A 19,569-nucleotide genomic window follows, 5' to 3' on the forward strand; every position below is an offset into this window, starting at 1 on the left:
CAAGCATGTCGGTTAGATCGTCGACAGTGGCTACAAAGTGGGTGGTGGGTGGGATTTGAATTTCCTCATCGTCCGTATCCCACCCTCGCTGACCGTAGTCCGGCCAAGGCTCTCCTGATAAAGAGAGAGACTTAAAAGAATTCAGGATGTCGCCAAAAGGAGAATGCTGAAAGATGTCTGCGGTGGTGAACTCCATTATCGGCGCCCAATCGGATTCGATTGGCAGGGGTGCGGGGGGTTCGGAGTCCGGGGAGGGGTCCGGATCCTCGGAGTCACGGGTCGTGCAGAGTGCGGGGCTAGCGTTCGGCTCGATCGCTTTCGGGATTGCAGCCCCCGAGGTGACGTCCAACCGCTCATCCTCAATTGGCGCAATAGGCTCCGAGTTAGGGGTCGGAACCGATGCGTGTGCGGCCTCCAGGACACTGTCCGGGGGCAGAGCTAGATCATGCCCCTCGAGATAGCGCGGCGCGCTTGGCCGTGGCTCGAGCCCGTCGAAGATCAAGTCTCCGCGGATGTCAGCCGTGTAGTTTAAGCTTCCAAACCTGACTTGATGGCCAGGGGCGTAGCTTTCAATCTGCTCCAGGTGGCCGAGCGAATCGGCCCGCAGAGCGAAGCCGCCGAAGACGAAGATCTGTCCGGGGAGAAAAGTCTCACCCTGGACCTTATCGTTGTTGATGACCCAAGGAGCCATCGGGCCTAAAGGCGACGACATAGAGGAACTCTCAATGAAAGCACCAATGTCGGTGTCAAAACCGGCGGATCTCGGGTAGGGGGTTCCGAACTGTGCGTCTAGGCCGGATGGTAACAGGAGGCAGGGAACACGATGTTTTACCCAGGTTCGGGCCCTCTTGATGGAGGTAAAACCCTACGTCCTGCTTGATTAATATTGATGATATGGGTAGTACAAGAGTAGATATACCACGAGATCAAGGAGGCTAAACCCTAGAAGCTAGCCTATGGTATGATTGTTGTATATGGAGTTGATTGCCTACGGACTACAACCCTCCGGTTTATATAGACACCGGATAGGGTTAGGGTTACATAGAGTCGGTTACAATGGTAGGAGATCTTGAATATCCGCATCGCCAAGCTTGCCTTGCACGCCAAGGAAAGTCCCATCCGGACACGGGACGAAGTCTTCAATCTTGTATCTTCATAGTCCAGGAGTCCGGCTGAAGGTATAGTCCGGCTACCCGAACACCCCCTAATCCAGGACTCCCTCAGGGGCGATGACAGAAGACAATGTGACAAGCTAAACGGATGCATTGGAAAATCAAGAAAATATAGCGCTATGTCAATGAAAGCGGATGAAAAAACCTACTTCTTGACTGCCTTCCTCAGGTCTGGCAACACGACAGGATCCCCGGTGTTGGTCGTCGTTGTGCGAGGAGATGACCTGGTGGAAGGGGTGTCACCGGCAATGGGGGCGCCTTTGTTCAACCGAGCAGAAACAAGGGTTGGCGTTGGCGCCTATTTCTTCATAACTGCTCGTCCACCAGCTGTCGGCTCGCTGCACGTATGAGATGGAGGAAAAAAAAAGGTGGCAATTGTCAAACAGAAACTCGTTGCCGCGCTTGACAAAAACAAGTGCAAAAAAAGGATGAGTCTATTCGAAGAAAATAGACAAAGAAAAAAACTAAAATAAAAGTCGAACCTCTTCCTGGCAGCTACGGGGTCGGTCCTAGACCTCTTGCCAGCAGAACCCTGCCCAACACCCTCTGGAGCCCTCCCCCTCTTTGATGGCAAAACCCCCTCGCCTCTCGCAGCCGTATGTTGTTTGACTTTCTCCGGTTGGGGGACATCTGTTGCATCCTTGCCCTTGTTACCACCTGCGCGAACTTCAGCATGATCATCATCATCGGTGTCCTCTTGCACATTCTCCATGACATCGTCGTCATCCTTGCTGAGACCAGCATCTCCACCTAGTTCATCTTGTGTGTCAGCAGGCTCTTGGGAACTGTTGTAGTCATACCGGCCACGGCAACCGGTTGGCCGGTGTGTACGTTCTGGGACAAATGAAGTGAACTGCCTCGCAACCGCGTAGCTGTCAGAGCCACTGAGGGACGTCCACCCCTCAACCAACTTCCCGAGCAAGCCGGTCATTCCAGATGCAAACTGCCCTATTAGATGCTCAACAGGTGCCCTCGCCTGTGCACGAAACAAAGAAGCATCAATGACCACCCGTATTGCAATCACTTGCACGACATCAAAAAAATACTCCACGGCAAACCATAGATGTAGATCTTTTGATTAGCTCGGCAGGGCAAGACGGAGCTGAGTGCACGTCCATCCACTTTCCAAAGTTTTGAGGCCCCCCAAACACGCTGTAGTCTATAGCATGCTTGGCCATCAGCTGGAAAGAACAAAAAAAAGAAAAAAAAAGCTAGGACGTAAGAGAGAGAATGTAAGTTTAAGCACGAATGAAAAGAGTTGCCATGTGGAATGAGACATGGATACAGTACTCAGACAGCCATGGATAACAAAGGTAGTCATCTCTTATGACCCACAGACGGTTGCCTCATGCCAATTTGTAGGCATGCCGTGTGGGCAAAGAAACCAGAACTAACCTGCAGTTTTCCATATGTGGTGTCAGTAGCCTTGTCTGCGGCAAGCACAGCCTTGACAGCGTTGTTAGTCCACACAGAAACAGCAAACTTGTGCGCAGGCGGCGGGCCCCCTGTCCCAGTGAAATCCACGGTGGACAGATCAAGACAGTCGACGTAAATGAGCTGATGCAAAACAATTTTAAAAAGAAAGAAATATCAGTTGCCATCATGGGTACTGTGTGGAGGAAAACAGGATAATATATGTTCCCATGATAATCAAGTTGAGGTGCATGAAAGAAGAGAAGAAAAAGAAGAAGATGCCATCTACATGTGGTAATTGCCATCATAGTGTGATAGCAGTTGCCATGTTGTTATGATGGCAGTTGCCATCATAGTATGATGACAGTTGCCATACTAATATGATGGGACTTGCCATATTGTCATTATGGCAGTTGCCATCTTGATATGATCAGGTTGCCATCTTGTTATGATCAGGTTGCCATGCATGAATGAAAGTGCGTTAAAAAAACAGTGTTCACAGAAAGAACTGGTAAAAAAAATACCATTAAATGCAGTCGACAACCCTTTTGGTACATCTTGCTTGAGAATGCATCGTGCAGGAAGTCGGCAATAAAATTACACCAATTCATGTTCTTCACATTTTCCAGATCCGCCTGCACCACACAAAATTTCAGGACAAAAAAGGTTGCCGCATCAGAAATCAAATGGAAAAAAACATCGGAAAACGCTGGCAGTCACTAGCTTTACACATGACATCGAAGCCAAAAAGATCAAAGGAAAATAAAGTAGTAAAGATGGATCATTCACCAGGATGGGGAAGCATTTGTTGCTTGGGCGAACAGAGGTGGTCGGCGCGAAAACAGTTGAGATGAGGTACATGAGTAGCTTCATCTTGAAAACATCTCCATGCGTCGTCATGGCCTGCAGCGAATCTGCCACTGCAGACGTGTTCGGCATGGATTCTGACCCAGGAAACAAACGGGGGAACAGCGCTTCCTCGATCTCATGGTTGACCTCGTACGGGACTTTGATATGTCCACGAGACACACCCAAAGTGCAGAACACGGATACCTCGTTCAACGGTAGTCTTCCACGTCCCGGAATCACGAATTCCCTGGAGGCAGGGTCGTAGATCTCACCAAGCCAGTCGCATACAGGGTTGACAAGGTTCGTGCACCGGACATCCATCATAGACTGCATACCCATCTCAGCAGCAGCCCCCTTCTGATCGTCGGTGAATTTGTCAGTCAACGCAGTCAGTCGTTCTTGGGAGGCTCTGTTGCGAATACGTTTCTTCTTCTGCAAAAAACAGACAAAAAGTGATCAGTTGTTGCCATGTTTTTGCAAGAAGTGACCAATTGTTGCCATGTTTTGCAATGTCATGAAATTTTAGTTCGTGTCAGACGACTGCAAGCTCGAGGTGTCAACCAGTAACATAAAGCAGGAGGAAGGGGGATGTGTGAACATTTACCTCATCACCCTCTTTTCTCCGTCCAGTTGCCCGATTACGCTGTGGTGGATCCATGAAATCATTATCATTGTTTTGATGATCGCCACGAGCCATTCTGCTGAGATAGGAACAAACCAAATTGTCATGGTGGAAATGTAAATGCAAGAGGTAAGCAGTTGCCACCTAACAGAAAATGTCAACTAGTGAATGCAGAAAAAATAACATGACCACACACGCACCCCTCCTATGATTGTCGCAAACATAAACATGGCAAGTAAGCACGTTGGTTGCATTATCAAGTAAAAAAAGTGTACATATGGTAAATGCACTTGAAAACAAAAAATGTTGAAGTTGCCATGTTAGCCCAAGATAGTACGATAGAAAGTCACAGAATCCTCCACATCAGAAAAACTAAGATGTGGCAACTCACACACTGTCCTAAAAATACACCAATCAAATGCCACTTGTTCAGTGGCAGAAATGTGCTAGGGTGAAATTGCCGTGCTGAAATGCAACACATACTACAACAAATCGATGAAACCACATCTAATCAAGAACCTGAAAATTGCCACAGTGTGATCAGATATCACAAAGTCGTTGTGGCAAAACAAAAAAAATTGCGCCTACAGTACAATGAATTTGCCATATTGTACTGACTGCGGCATGGCAACAGACATGATGTGGTCAGCCAAAAACTTGCCACATGCAAAGCATATGTATGGCATCTGACACAATTGATATGCAAATTTGGTTGCCACATTATGTAGCCAATTTGCCACACTGTCTTATCTGCAGAATGGCAACAGACAGTGTGTTCACATTCTATTTGCCACATGAATATACTATCCAAGTGGCAATAGGCACACTTGATGTGCACATTAGTTGCCGTCCAGTGCAGTTGGCTCCTGAAACTGCATTGACTACCGATTGTGGCAACTATCACAGTACAGTAACTATCACAAATCATTCAGAAAAATTAGATGCCACAATGAAAAAGCATGTTTGTGGCTACTATCACAGTAATTCGGCAAATTTAGTTGCCACATGGAAGAGCGTGTGTGTGGCAACTATCACAGTCATTCAATAAAAATAGTTGCCCCATGCGAAAGCTTATATGTGGCAACTAACACCAGTCATTTTAGTAATTTGTTGCCGCAAGGGGAAACACGTTTGTGGCAACTATCACATTTGTTCAGGGAGTTAGTTGCCACACAATCATGATAGTTAATGAAACTATCAAGTTCGCCTCATACTACAGTTTCAAAACCCAACTAGCTAGATCTAGAGTTCAATGGCAACTACCGCGACTTCAAATTCACCCTCAAAATTCTCCCACGAACTGACTGCAAACACAAATTCGAACCAATGCGCATCAAACAAACCGGGAGACACCTGCCCAATCCATAGGCAAGACTAGTGCGTGCCTCCGAACAGGCATAACCACACCGACGATGCCGCCGTGACGAAACTGCCCAGTGCCACCAAAAACGGCTAGCAGACGACTTCGGCGCCGGCGGGAACGCCGGCGCATCGCCGAATCGCCTGAATCTCTATGAATCTCGATCGAGGAATCGAACAGGGAGGGAAGGGGGAAAATGCAGGAAGGGATTACGAGAGTTGTAGCGAGCATTACCTTCAACCCGCAGGCGCTCCGGCGAAGCCGCTCCGTTCCGGCGAGCACCACCGACGGCCGCGAACACCGTCGATTCTTCCGCCCTCGCCGTCGCCTTCTCCCCTCGCCTTCTCCTCAAATGGTTTGAAATGCGAGTGGGTTGTGCCAGTAACTGCGGTGCGGGTGAGTAAATGAAACCGTGAGGGAGAGCGTGGCGTGCCGGCGGATAGCAGTTCCACCGCACGCCTCCGAGTGGCAACCGCTGACCGCGGGATGGCAACCAACGTGCGGGCGAACTGACTCGCACACCGCACACGCGCCTCGTCCTACGTGGCGCAGAAAACCGGCCGGTTTGTTCCCAGATTCGTGCACAAAGTTGCCAACGGAGATGCTTGCGTATGGTCGGGATGGTGAACGCCCACACGTGTGGGCGTTAACATTTCCGTTATGAATAACATAAAATCAAAGGATATAAAAGGATGACTTATGAAAAACTATGAAAGGTTTCGTTCTTTATTACTAGGTAGAAAAGAAATTACAGTAAGAAGGCTACAAAAGATGAGTTATTTACCCAAAACCATCATACTTGGGATAGGGTAACAACTTGGTACCATATTCTAGCCAGGGCACAAAAAACCATCAGAAATGCGCCTAATACGTAACGCGGAGCACTGATTCTGGAATCTGGTCGTGAAAACAGCGAAACCGACAGATGGGGCCCGCCTGCCAGGCTGACGTGGCATGCCTATGTGGACAAGATGCTAAGTTGGACTGGGGTCCCACATGTCAATGACTCAAGTCTTTATCTTTTTTCATTTTTTTTCTGTCTCCATTATCTCATGGGAATTTCAACGAGCAGGCTATGGGCGTGTTCTCGTTGGTACCACGACCAGGCGAGACCGCGCGACGGCACACCGGGGAGCCGGCTGATGCAGCCGTGGCAAGGAGAGGCTTGGGCGCGCCCATGGTGGTCTTCTATGGCTGTCAAGGCGACGGTGGGCTCGGGCGCAGAGGACGCCGATGGCGGACTCGCGGCCGCGGCCGGAGATGCGCTCCATGGCGCCCGCCAGCACAAGCGCGGCCAGAGCCTCCCTGCACGCCGCCGGGTGCCGCCGAAAGCTGTACAGCAGCTCCATTGCCGCCCGTGCGTGCTCCACTGGGACGCCCACGGGGCCCGACGCTGCATTCACATTCATTAGCCCGAGAAGGATGCTGCACAGGAGACGACTCGGGGCACGGCCCGATGCTTCTTCCGCCGCTAGCCACTGGTCGCGTCGCCTGTGGGCCACCAGCCGCTGGTCGCGTCGCCGGTCGGCCAACAGCCGTTGCTCGCGCCGCCAGCCCCTGGTCACATCCCCGTCGGCCGCCGGCTGCTGGTCGCGCCGCTAGCCACTGGCCGGGCCCTGGTCGGTCGCCAGCCGGATGGTAGGTGGCTGTAGCGGCTGGGCGCCATATCGGTGGTGGGGTGGCTCGCCGGAGTTGGACTCCGGCGGCGGCGCGGGATATGGCTATGGTTAGTTTTTTTTTTTTTTTTGACAGGAGTGAGAGAGAAGGGAAGAAGAGATGCATCCGACAGGTGAGGTTTTGGGCCACATCAGCGAACTGTACACATAGGCAGGCCACGTTAGCCTGACAGGTGAGGCCAGCTTGTCGGTTTCGCTGTTTTCGCGGGTAAATAAGACAATCAGTGCTCCACATTACACATTAGGCACATTTCTGATGTTTTTTTTGCCCTAACTAGAATGTGATACCAAATTGTTACCCTAGCCTCAAATGTGATGATTTTGGATAAATAACTCACAAAAGATCATGTATATGTTTACGGATGACCGGGCCATGGATGCTTGACATAGTTGGGACGGCTGATGTGGATACGATAGTGCAGCGATAGTGCGTGTTGTATTATTTGCGTGCGAGTGGCCATGCCCAGATTTACCACCAACATACACTTGCGTCTGTGGTGGGAGATTCCCAGAGCATCTTCAATATGGGAATTTGGCCGGAGAATGGATTTTTGGAACCCGGGTGTATTGAAGGACTTTATTTTAAATACTTTAAAAATCATATTTAAGGTTTCAAAAAATTCTGAAAAAATTTCTATTTAATCATATGGATGTATATTACACATGTGTAAAGTTTGGTGATGAAATAAGTAAATATGCGACCTATATAAAAATAACAAAATGGTGATTTCCAAATAAGGAATAATGCATGCACTGTTCATCTTTCTAAAATTATGATTTTGTCATTTTTGTGTAACTCACATGGTTACTTATTTCAGCATCAAAGTTTACACATGTGTAATATACATTCATATAAACATGTAGATTTGTTCTCAGATTTTTTTGAAACTTCAAAAAAGCATTTTGGCACAGTTCAAAGCATAGGGCTCCAATACACCCGGGTTCCCAAGTGACTTTTTGAATTTGGCCGTACCTTCTTCTCTCGCCACTTCTGAACCATGATCTATGTCACACGTGCATCAACGGATGTTCTTGGCTCCGTGGACGGCTCTTGGCTGCTGAGCTACCTGCATGGTGTGTGCATGTTTTGTTTGCATGGTCCTGCCACGAACCGAATCATATGCGCTTGCATCATCTTTGGTCGGGTCTACAACTGTTCAGCGTGGCATCGTAGCTTTTTTCTCCCTTTTTATTTTTATTTTTCATCTGCCTAGACTAGATATAGTTTCGGTCGTGTATAATTTTACTCTCTCCGCCATATTCGTTTGTGTGTGTGCGCGCGCTTGTATTAATTGTGTACTCTCTTCGTCCGGTGAAGAGTATACATCTAGCTTTAAAATTTGTCTACAAAAATATGTACTTCTATTTCCAATGCATTTTAAAGTGGGAAAAAATATTTTTCTCTCACACGGTAATCAAGACCAATATCAATCTATACATGATTTTCTTAATTTCTACATGCACTTGACTCATTGGGGGTTGGGTAATTAAATAGGAGCGAGATGATGGCTTGCACATTTTTAGTGCATTTTTTTTACTCAAACTCATAATTTGTCCTAAAATTTCTAGACGTACACTCTTCACCGGACGGAGGGAGTATATCTTAAACATGCTCATGCAGCTCATTGCTTTTGTATATATCCCCTACATTATTAGTCAATAGAAAACACCCTTTCATTTATAAAGTAAAGTAGGGCAGTGATACGCGCCGGCGCACCGGCCCAAATTTGGGCCGGTCAGCCTGCAGCCGTGCGATCTGGCAGGCAGGAGCCGTCCGACCCCCCCCCCCCCCCCCCCGTCATATCATCTTCTTCCTCCCTCCCCACGCTTCAGATCCATTCGCGCGCGATGTGTCCCTGCCCTAGCCATCTCGTGCGTGTGCTCCGACGTGAATAGGAAGCACCTCTCCCTCGCTGTCGCAGCACCCCCGCCCTCTCCCTCTTCGTCGCCGCTCATGCGCCCACAGACTCGTCCCCGGTTGAAGCTTTTTTAGCCTCTGATTGAACCTTTTGTTACGCCGGTTGAAGCATTTTTCCACGGGTGAAGCTTTTTCATGGGAGTTGAAGCTTTTTCCACTATGCCTGTTGAAGCTTTTTCCGCCACCGGTTGTAACTTCTCCTTAGTGAGTTAAAGCTTTTTTCCATGTCAGGTTGAAGCATCGGCGCTCGTCGTCTGTCACGCATGTAGCAAAAAAGTCGCCGGTGGTAGCAAAAACAGGATGTGGTTGTAGCAAAAAAAAAGGATGTGGTTGTAACATTCCCTGTCTGCCGCTTGTAGTTTGTCGCATTGCCAGATCTAGCATCGCCGGCCGCCGGTTGTAGCAAAAAGAAACTCAGGTTGTAACAAAACGGCGACACGGTGGTAGCAAAACTGTGACGCCGGTGGTGCATTCTAGCAAAGTAAGACTTTTCAGTTGCCGGTAGTAGCTTATTTTGCAGGCGGTTGTAGCTTTTTTTGCTGCTAGTTCCAGCAAATTTTGCCACTGGTTGCAACTCCTGGACTGGCGACGGTCACCGCGCCTATCATCTACTGTTCCTCTGTTCCATTGTTTGGTTGAAGCTTTTTTATCTACTGGATATAGCTTTTTGCCTCCACGGTTGTAGCATGGGAAAACATTGTTCGCAACTGTCCCCGATGCCGCTGTTGCAGCTCCCTCCGGTCGCCATGGTCGTAGCATGGGGCACCTCGGTCCCCTCCACGACGTTTGGCCTGCCGCCGGTTGCAGCAAAAAAAAGAGGAAAAAAGAGGAGGATGAGAAAGGAAGTGAGGGACAAGGAAGAAGGGGGAGGTGGGAACACGAGCGGGGCTGCAACCATGGCCAGCGGGAACTTCAATCTTCCAAGCTACATCCATGGCCGACGGCGAGCTGCTCACGTGCTGCAAGGAGGGAGGCTAGAGATGCATGCGTTGTGGGGCGAGATCCGCGCGAGGTTAAAGAGAGCAGAGAGGATAGCGTTTGATGGCCCTGTGTCTACGTGTCGCCTGGTGGATGGCTGGGGCGAAGCGTGCGGGACGCGACCGGCCCAAATTTCGCCGGCGCACCGCGTCCAATCGTTTCCCAATAAAGTACCGCTCTCACACGCCTACGTAGAGGAGTCATCTACTATTTGTCATGAAAGCTGCCTAGCGTGCACTCCAGCAGGGCCAGTCCTTTCTTCGTACAAAAGTTATCCACAGTTAGGTAGACGTACGCCTCCTATTGATCGATGAATAGTTCAAGTGTTCAGCCACCTCCATGTTTGGTTGTTCTCAGTTACGGCCTTACGGGCTGCTTGAAAACAACAAAGAGATGCCACTGTCGGTGAAAGAATTACTGGATTTTTATTTTTATTTTGCAGAAATGAGGAAATAATTGTAGTTAATCACGCAAGAGAATGCATGCATAGGCGCGGAGAGTAAGTAGTCTCTAGCTGATTGAATTGTCACTTGATTAGGCAGAAGATCGCAAGTAGGAGTACTTGATAAGTTGTCAGCACATACAGCTTTCTTAATTCGGACAAACAAACAGCTTCATAAAGAAAGACCCCATTAACCACTGCCCGCACCTGTCTATGTTTGCCAGCTCTCCTATTCCTGTTTGTGTCAAGATAATGACCGGGAGAGCTAGAAAGACTGGTAACAATGGGCGACACAAAAGCTGGTTTTCCAAGAAGTCGCAGTGGATTTCCTGAAATCCATTCTCAGACAACTCAGCTGATGGTTAGGCAAGTCCCTATGCTATGAGGTGCTTGCTGCCTGTCGGTCCTATATGATCCTACTATTGCTGATATGTCGTCTTTTTTATATTCTTTCAATTTGTTTTTGTTTGGCTATGTGCATCTTAATTATACAGAGGCCGGGTGATGCTCATTATGTTTTGTATCCGCTTGATGCTACATTTTGAATCAATAAAAATGCCCTTTATCAAAAAATGAGGTGCTTGCTGCTCTTGGTTGTGTTCTTTGTGGCCGGACCATGGAAACACCCCGGGGAAGCCCGGCCACTGGTGCCGGCGGTCATGCTGTTCGGTGACTCGTTGGTTGACATAGGCAACAACGACTACACCCAGACTGCCGCCAAGGCAAATTTTCCTCCATACGGTAGGGACTTTCAAGACCATATCGCCACAGGGAGATTTTGCAACGGCAAGGTGCTCAGCAATTTCATAGGTTGGTCGCAGTCCTACTCGATCGATCTTGTTAAATATGCGCATCCGTCAAGCGTTCAACTCTTGATCTTGTGTTACGATTTTTGTGATTGGTTTCAGGTGAAGCGCTGGGGTTTACTGGCTCCCCAGTAGCATATCTCATCCCGGAGGCATCGGGGGAGAATCTTCTTAGTGGAGCTAACTTTGCATCTGCCCAATCGGGCTATTACGACCAAACGGCACATATGTATGTAAGTATATATATCACGGATCTGTTAATTCTCATCTAAATGAGAATTAACAAAGTCTCATGCAACTTCTATGGCATTTGATTTTATACGTTGAAATTCATGAGGAATTTTTTTCTTTTTAGATGAGACTTAGTTAACTCTCATCTAAACGAGAGCTAGCCACACAATAATTTCATATGCATTAATATTACAGCTGCTCTTAACTTTCCCTTTAGAAATTATTGATTCTCTATAGTTCTTAACTCATCCGTCACACAAGGATGGATCACCTTTGTAAGATAATAATATTTTTTTTCCACTTTCATTGAGCGTAAAATGATGTCTAAGTTGGACAAATTGTGTAATGCAGAACGTTGTCCCTTTGTCCCAACAATTAGAGCATTTCAAAGAGTACCGACATAAGCTGGTAGTGCAAGTTGGGAGCAACCAGGCTCAGTCTATCATCTCAGACTCACTTTATATCATCAGTGCTGGTTCAAATGATTATCTCTTCAACTACTACGTCAACCCTTTCATTTATAAATCCCAGGATCAGTTCTCTGACCTCCTTATCGGCATCTTGAACAACACGGTGGCGGTGAGCAGCATGAAAGATGCAATTCTTTGCCATGTGATTATGATCATGAGATTCTCAAACCTAGAACTAACTGTAGGTACTTTACGGCATGGGTGCTCGGCGCATCGGTGTTTTCTCTTTGCCAAGTTTTGGTTGTGCTCCCTTAGCAATCACGGTGTTTGGCCATGGGGGCAATGACACGTGCGTAACTAGGCTCAACAATGATGCCATGAGGTTCAACAGAAAGTTAAGCACATCTGTCGACTTGCTGTCAAAGCGGTACCACGATCTCAAGATTGCAGTTCTCGATTTGTATACACCTCTGTACAGCCTCGTGACCTCTCCTGGCTCACAAGGTAAGATTATACTCCCTCCATTCTTAAATATAAGTCTTTCTAGAGATTCCAATATGAACTACATACAGAGCAAAATGAATCAGTATACACTCTAAAATATGTCTATAACTCTATATACATCCTTATATAGTCCCAATTGAAATCACTAAAAAAAAACTTCTATTTACAAACGGAGGGCGTAGTAGTATTTCAAGGCGTTTGATCCAGCTGATCAGCTATGTGTGGATTTTGGCACCAGGGTTCACTGAGTCGAGGACTCGAGGCAAGGATGCTGTGGGACAGGAACGGTGGAGGCTACGGTATTTCTCTGCAATCCTATATCGATCGGGACTTGTCCAAACGCAACAGCATACGTGTTCTGGGATTCTGTCCACCCCACAGAAGCAGCAAACAATGTGATCGCTGATTCCCTCGTCGATGGCATCAACCTTCTTGTTATGTAAATCATACCGTTGGGAGTAGCCATGCTGTGAGGGGTAAAGGACAGAGGCACTGCCCTATACCTAATACTGCTTACCCCTTAGATAGTTCACCCCTTCACTGAAAGTACTGGTGTGTTCATGCCGAAAACACTATTTATATGCTTGATTTTAAGTGTGTCCTACATGTCAGCTATATACAGACCCTATCAGACAAAAAAAGGTTTGTGTAAAATAGCTCGAAAGTTATTGGTGCTAAGAACCCATTTTTTTGAAGGAAAAGTGCCCCTTGTCCATTCATATCACCAACAAGTTACACCACACATTTTCTGTGGAAGAGAGAAACCAAAGCAAGGGAAATTACTGGGAAACAACGCAAGTTCAGAAAAAATTGCAAAAACATGGGTCCCTGCATCCATCTGCACGGCCATCATGATGGGGAAGAGAAAGGTGGGCCTCCAACTTGCCAATTCCAAAAAAGCACGACGGCGGCCCTTGCTGTGTTGCCAACCGCAGAACAGGCATCACCGCGAAAACATTATTTGGAGCATGTACTAGTACTAAATAGTTATTGGTGCTAAGAACCAGGCAGAAAACCCTATTCCCGGAATTGCTAATTCTCATTTGATTAATCCAGCTCATCAGCGGCAACGATAATTTGTGTAATTCACAATCGGTGTAATGTGTACTACTGAATAGTTAGTATGGTGATAGTGGGAAGTAACTTACTAGTAAAATGCATATGTTAATATTTTATGTTATTTTTTTATAGTGAATAGTAACATATGTGTGGTGTCATACAAATCTCCATTTTGATTCATTTTGACTTTGGATGTGTTAAGCTACGATCACATATTGTATTATCACAAACACGTCTCTCCTCATTAACTATGTACCACGTAAACAAACTTGGCTTGGGGCTACGTTATGTTACTAGCTAAATTACTCCCACTATGGCGAGCCTTATCGATGCTGCTGGGCTACACCATGGTGTACTATCCAACCAGACAATGTAATGATTCCATGAAATTATGGATTCTTAACTGTATAGAGTATTAGTTTGTTTTATCTTATTTCCTTTCTTTTTGTTCCTTTTGTTATAGCTAAGGAAACGGGACTTTATTAGAACATAGTTTCCCATATTTGTTCTCTTTTTGTCAACATAATTTTCAATTATATATTTGGCTATTTTTTGTGCGAACTCTTTGTTTTTTTTTTCTATCGTTTGTGTTGCCCTCAATAATTCATAGTAATGTCCTTAAAGTAAAATTTCCATAAAAGGTTTCTATTTTTTCATTGGTTCCAACATATTTGTAAACTACTTGCTCATTTTCATGACTACTATTGCACATTTTCATGACTACTATTGCACAGTTGGTTCAGGCAGCTCACGCTAGGAATCTGTTTGCTCAAAAAAATAGGAATATGTGGCTACGTATAGCATTTTCTTGGTATTTTATTTATTGACTAGCAAACATGCCCGTGCGTTGCAACGGGAGAGAAAAAAAACATCACGCATATACACCAAGCTCTAACACCTCCGCCTTCGTTCTGGAAATCGACCATGCTCAGCGCCGGTGCACTGGACCCCACAACAATCTTGCACAACAGCAGCACCACCGGTGACGTTGGTTGCGAGTCGAGGGAGCGCCGGCACACGACATTGCTGCCACGAGCTGCTTAGTTGCCTTCCCTAAAAAGTTCAACACAATAATAGAGGGAATTTGGCTAGACATAAATTAAATTGCATTTGAATACTTAGTGTTGCAGGAGCAGAGATGATTTAAACATATAACCCATCAACTCTGTTGTTGTTCAAACTATTAGGACATTGCATTTGCATTACATGTAGAATGGTAACACGTACAAGCATAACCCGTATTTTGTTTGTACTATTCAAATCAGTAATGATCATTCATAATCACTGGTTTTTCTCCTCATTCCCATGCAGTAAGGACACATGTACACGTACGACCTATGTCATGTTGCTGCTACTAAAAATCACTTGCGACCATTCATAAAACCATTTTCTCTCCTCATTCTACAAATAAACTACTCCTAATTAAACAATAAATTGTCTTATTCAAATATACAAAATGCATTATAAAATCAGGAGCAAATCCATGAGATGGGGAGAGACAGATAATTCACACATCAATCCAAACAAAATAAGGTTAGGTCAATAGCTTTAATATGATTAGATAGACTTGCAAGAAAAGCAGACTTACCCGTTTTAAGCAATAGTCCTAATGTTTAAGCTCATATTTATCTGGTTAATAACAATGGAATTCTGACGGACAATAATAACAATATACCGCATTTCATTCACTTGACTTGGCATTCTTAGCCTGGTTTAGACATGCTTGACAACAAACAGCAGCAAATTCTTGCGTTAAGCCCAACTATGCAGCAGCACCACTATAATTGGCATGTAGCTTAGTATTGCATTGTGGATGCAAAGGTCGACCAGCTTTATCTCTTCTTCTGCACCAACTTGTTTTATACTCGATCTCTTTGAGCAATTCAAAAGATATTCCGTAATTATGAACCTAACATGTCAGACTTAACACAAAGAGGTGTTGAGCTTCATAAAACATAATTAACAAAGAGAATGGTAGAGAAGCAACCTTCTGTTTCATTCTCAGTTTTTTCAACATGCTCAGTGTGTGAGAATTCTAGTGGTAACCAAAGACCAGAATCCTCCAGTAGCTCATGACGGTAGAACTCCAGGGTTTGCTTTAACAATTCTATATGGAAGGTCGAAACCCAAGTTTTGCAGTTGAGAATTTAGGAATAAAAGAAATGGAAAATGTTCAGAAGCACACAATAGGTACCAAATTATTAGACATGAATTTGAACACCTTAAAGTGAGTATAAGTTCTAACGGCAAAGCTCACATGTGTGCTTCCTCAATGGAGAATCCAAAATTTAATGCTGCACATCTCAACAATACTTCTAACAACATTTAAAAAATTCAGATCTCGTAAGTAAGAAATGCAAGTAACGAATAGCAAAAACATGGACTCACCTGTGGTAGTTGGACATGGTAGTGCCAGCTCAGGGTGGAGATACCTAGCGGGCTTTTCAGCCCGCTAAGGACCGGGCCAAATGGTCCCAGCCCGCTGGCATATATGGCCTGAAAGCACCACTGGTCCGGTCTGGATTTGCTCGGTCCGACTGAGCGGATCGAGAACTGCCACCGGTGCCGTTGCCCGCTTTCTCCTCCTCCAACCATGGAGAGGTGCCCCCCGGCGCGAGCTCGGGATGCTGCTCCTTGTCAAGGCAGAGACCCACTCTAACGCGCGAGAACCACGACACCTTCCGGTCACTGTCCATGTCCACGGCGTTGTACTTGGACAGCTCATGGACTTGACCATCCAACGTGGCATGAACTGAATTGAGTTGGCCGTGTACCCACCAATCAAGAAGAGGACAGCCGTGAACGGCGTGCCCAGCTAAGTGGGCGCTGCCGTCGAGTTGAACCTCGAGTGGTGTTCTAGTTCCCCGACAACGGGGCGCTCAGCAAATAGCTGCATGTCCACGGCATCGAGGTGCTCAGGTGGAGCCAATGCGTGCAGGTCGAGCTGGACGTGGAAGGCAGGCTTAACTACCTGCACAATTACACTGACTCTCCCTAGGTGCACAAGAATCTCAATAGCAGCAACTCCTCCTCGATGTTTTCTTCCATGCCAAACTCTCAAACTTCGCCCTTACGCTCGCGATAAAAGCCGACACCGAGGACGACACCATGTGGATGACCCAGCAACGTAAGTTAACAGCTCCTGTCAAACTTCCATGAAAATTCAGTTTCGTCTGACAAGCTGTCAAAATTCAGTTTCGTAAGTTAGGCATGCATGTGCTAAGGCATTGTTCATCAATTAAGCAGTGTGCTTGCCTGCTTCAGGCTAGCTTTGCACGTCGGTGTTGGAGCTTCTGGCAGATTTCCTCTAGCGATGTTAAACCAACCTTCTATCTCGCTTGAGTTTGAGTTAGGGCTCACAGACCTCGCGTGAGTTTCAATTGGGGCTCACAGGATGTAGTCTCCACGCTGAACACTCATGACAACAACGGTGTGCGGCGGCGCATACGCACACACGGTGCACACGGCGACCCGAGCGCCCCGGGCACGGCACATGCACGCACGCTGCACACGGTGAGCATGGCGTTGTCTCCTACTACCCCGTGCAGGTCGGTCCCTCTGTCCTAACCGAAATTTTGCCTCGCCAGTATGGGCACCTCGGTCCGGTCTGGTCCACTGGTGGCTGGTGCAAACGGCGACTCAGTGAACAACTGGCCCAGCCCAGACCGTGTCCACCTGCCAGCCATTGTGTTTGTCGTGCTCGCGGAGGAACCTTGGTCGAAGTCCATGCTTACTGTCAGCCGCACCACCACGACAGGAACGCATCTGGTGCCGGAGAGGGCCTCGGCCATGTCCAGTGGAACCTGAGCCATGGGAAGGGTGGTAGGGGAGGAGGATCTGGCCGCGATCTTGAGGGAGTGAATTGAAGAGGAAGAGGAGGAAGATGATGTCCGGAAGGATCCCATCCAGCCATGTTCATGGAAGGAAGGGGAGGAGAAATCCAGCTTCAACCCCGACCTCGTCGAAGCTCATGGCATGGAGAAGGGCCGCAGCGCCAGTGCACGCCGGTGTCGGAGAAAGTGCAGAGGGGACGGCGGCTGCAAGGGGAAGAGATCGTGATTTTATTTTCATCCCGTGCGGCAGCAAGAATCAGGGGTGGGTGTTCCAAAGAAAAAGGAGTCAGGGGTTGATGCGTCGGCGGTTGTGGGACATGTACGTCTAGGCTAGGAAGTTGATCTGATATATATGGGATTGTTTTCCTTTTTTTTCATCAAGCGTGATGTGCAGAGTTCGTTTTTCCCTTTTTTTCATCAAGCCCGAAATGCATACCTTGTTCTGTGTCTTCTTGTGTCTTCTCTTTCGTAGTAGATAAGAAAAAACATAGATCTATGTTTAAATCCCACTCGTCAATCTTTATAATTAACATAATATCAACGGATAGAAAAGGGCGACTTATGGAGAACTATGAAAGACTCCTCCCTTTAATATTAGGTATAGATATAGATTTACTTTATTTTTTAGTGTTATTCATTACTACAGGTACAAAAACAACACTGTCTGGCCAAAATGCATCATCGCTGACTAGTTTCTGGCTGGTAGTCCCTCAGGGTCAGTGAGGATTTGCTCATGACACCAGGCACCTGGTCAGCCAGTGATGTGGTATTAGTTATACTTCTAGCCGGTCAGTACTCAGTGGTAATGATTCCGTTCACCTTGCATGTCTACGCTTTATTTACATATGTTTACCAGTGATGCAAACAACATTGACAGAAAGATAGGAACACAATACACAGACATAATCATTCATTTGAACAATGCTTTCCGTAACACAATTCACATGTATATTTACACAGTTCACACCCAACAATTCGATAGTACTACCCAGAGCTACACACTTCACAGTTGAGCCTCTTAACAAACTAGAGACACAACGTATATTTTCTCACCGATCTCTATCCTAGTTCATAAACCCCTTGGTCATCTTGTTTTCTGCAGTGCCACTAAAATGTAAGTCTACACACAACAAAATTTGTCAAGACAACTAACATAAAATATTTATTGGTTCATTTATTGCACATGCATTTATGAATTTTATACCTAAGTTTCGATACACTCCGCTCAAGGATTCTCGGCTTCTCCAAGAAGCAGCAAATTGATTTTTGTTGTATGTCTGGAGAGAGCAGAATCTTCCAAGGCTTGATTCAGATCCTAAGAAACTATTTACCTCGCATGATAATGACACTTGTGCACACAACCATATCCGAAATGAGAATTCCAGAGTATCTCGGGCCTACTACCCCTAAGAGTTCCTCTTTTCTTCTTTCATTTTTGTGTTGTGCAACTAAAATATATGGTAGCTGCAATTGAAATATTTTATTTAAACCTTGTTGAGTTTACTTAGACATCGAAAAGTAAAGTAAGCATATACTGAGTATAATGTTGAAAAACATTCCACTCTATCTCCTATAATGAGGGAGCTGGTTGCATTGATACTATTTTTTATGAAATATTCATCACTATATTGTCACATATAACATGCATAATATGTACACCAAGGCAGACCAACCTCGCCAAGAATGTTTTCTAACATATCTATGACCGAGTAATATTTCTAACATATTCATAGGTACATGGAACATAGAGAAATTGTAAGACTCATAGCAAGACAATTACATGCATCCAAGAATTTAAGCACATCCATGACATGCATAACATAATTGAAATTGCAAGATAGTTATGAAGGAATGGAACTCACCGTCGCGTCCGACCGAGGAACATTGCAGTACATGTCAGGACTACAAACACACATCGAGGCGCAAGAGACGCGACCAGAAATAGGTCAAATCCATGTGGCAAAGCAACGGATGGGTGGCAATGCAGCAACGGCCCGACGGGAGAGAACCACCACGGCGTCCGGACGGCTTGCAAATGGCAACTTCTGGTTGGTGTGGCCGCAAAAGAAGGCCGTGATGTCATTGGAGAGGCTGCCACATATCACCGGCCGGAGGAGAGGGGAGACTCGATTTTCCCTTATCTTCTCTTGATTGCAGCAGAGGGCCTTTCATGCCTTTTAAAATCCAGTTCTCAACTGTCAGTCCTTGGCGGTATTAAGGTGGGCCCCATAGCTCTGGCTATCATCTTTTGCTTGCGGATGGTGGCTTGTTGTTATTCAAGGCAAGTGTTGAGGGA

The 19,569-nt window shown here is 46.3% G+C and overlaps 1 protein-coding gene across 3 annotated transcripts; it reads left to right on the forward strand.

Moving 5' to 3' along the window:
• The first annotated feature begins 10,788 nt into the window (after positions 1–10,788).
• LOC147957982 (GDSL esterase/lipase APG-like) lies at positions 10,789–12,908 on the forward strand. Of its 3 annotated transcripts, XM_087535806.1 has the most exons (7): positions 10,789–10,809; positions 11,000–11,240; positions 11,339–11,469; positions 11,819–12,046; positions 12,123–12,381; positions 12,557–12,559; positions 12,631–12,908. In XM_087535806.1, exons 1-7 carry the CDS (start codon positions 10,789–10,791, stop codon positions 12,822–12,824), a joined length of 1,077 nt encoding a protein of 358 aa, XP_087391932.1. In that variant the 3' UTR covers positions 12,825–12,908. The 3 variants fall into 3 exon arrangements, with proteins under 3 accessions (XP_087391932.1, XP_087391933.1, XP_087391934.1); XM_087535807.1 differs by lacking the exon at positions 10,789–10,809 and having other exon boundaries at positions 10,957–11,240; XM_087535808.1 differs by lacking the exons at positions 10,789–10,809; positions 12,557–12,559 and having other exon boundaries at positions 10,957–11,240; positions 12,620–12,908.
• The last annotated feature ends 6,661 nt before the right edge of the window (positions 12,909–19,569 follow it).

This window comes from Triticum urartu, chromosome 7A, assembly GCF_056163025.1.
Source record: "Triticum urartu cultivar PI428250 chromosome 7A, HENAU_Tu73, whole genome shotgun sequence".
Taxonomy (NCBI): Eukaryota; Viridiplantae; Streptophyta; class Magnoliopsida; order Poales; family Poaceae; genus Triticum; species Triticum urartu.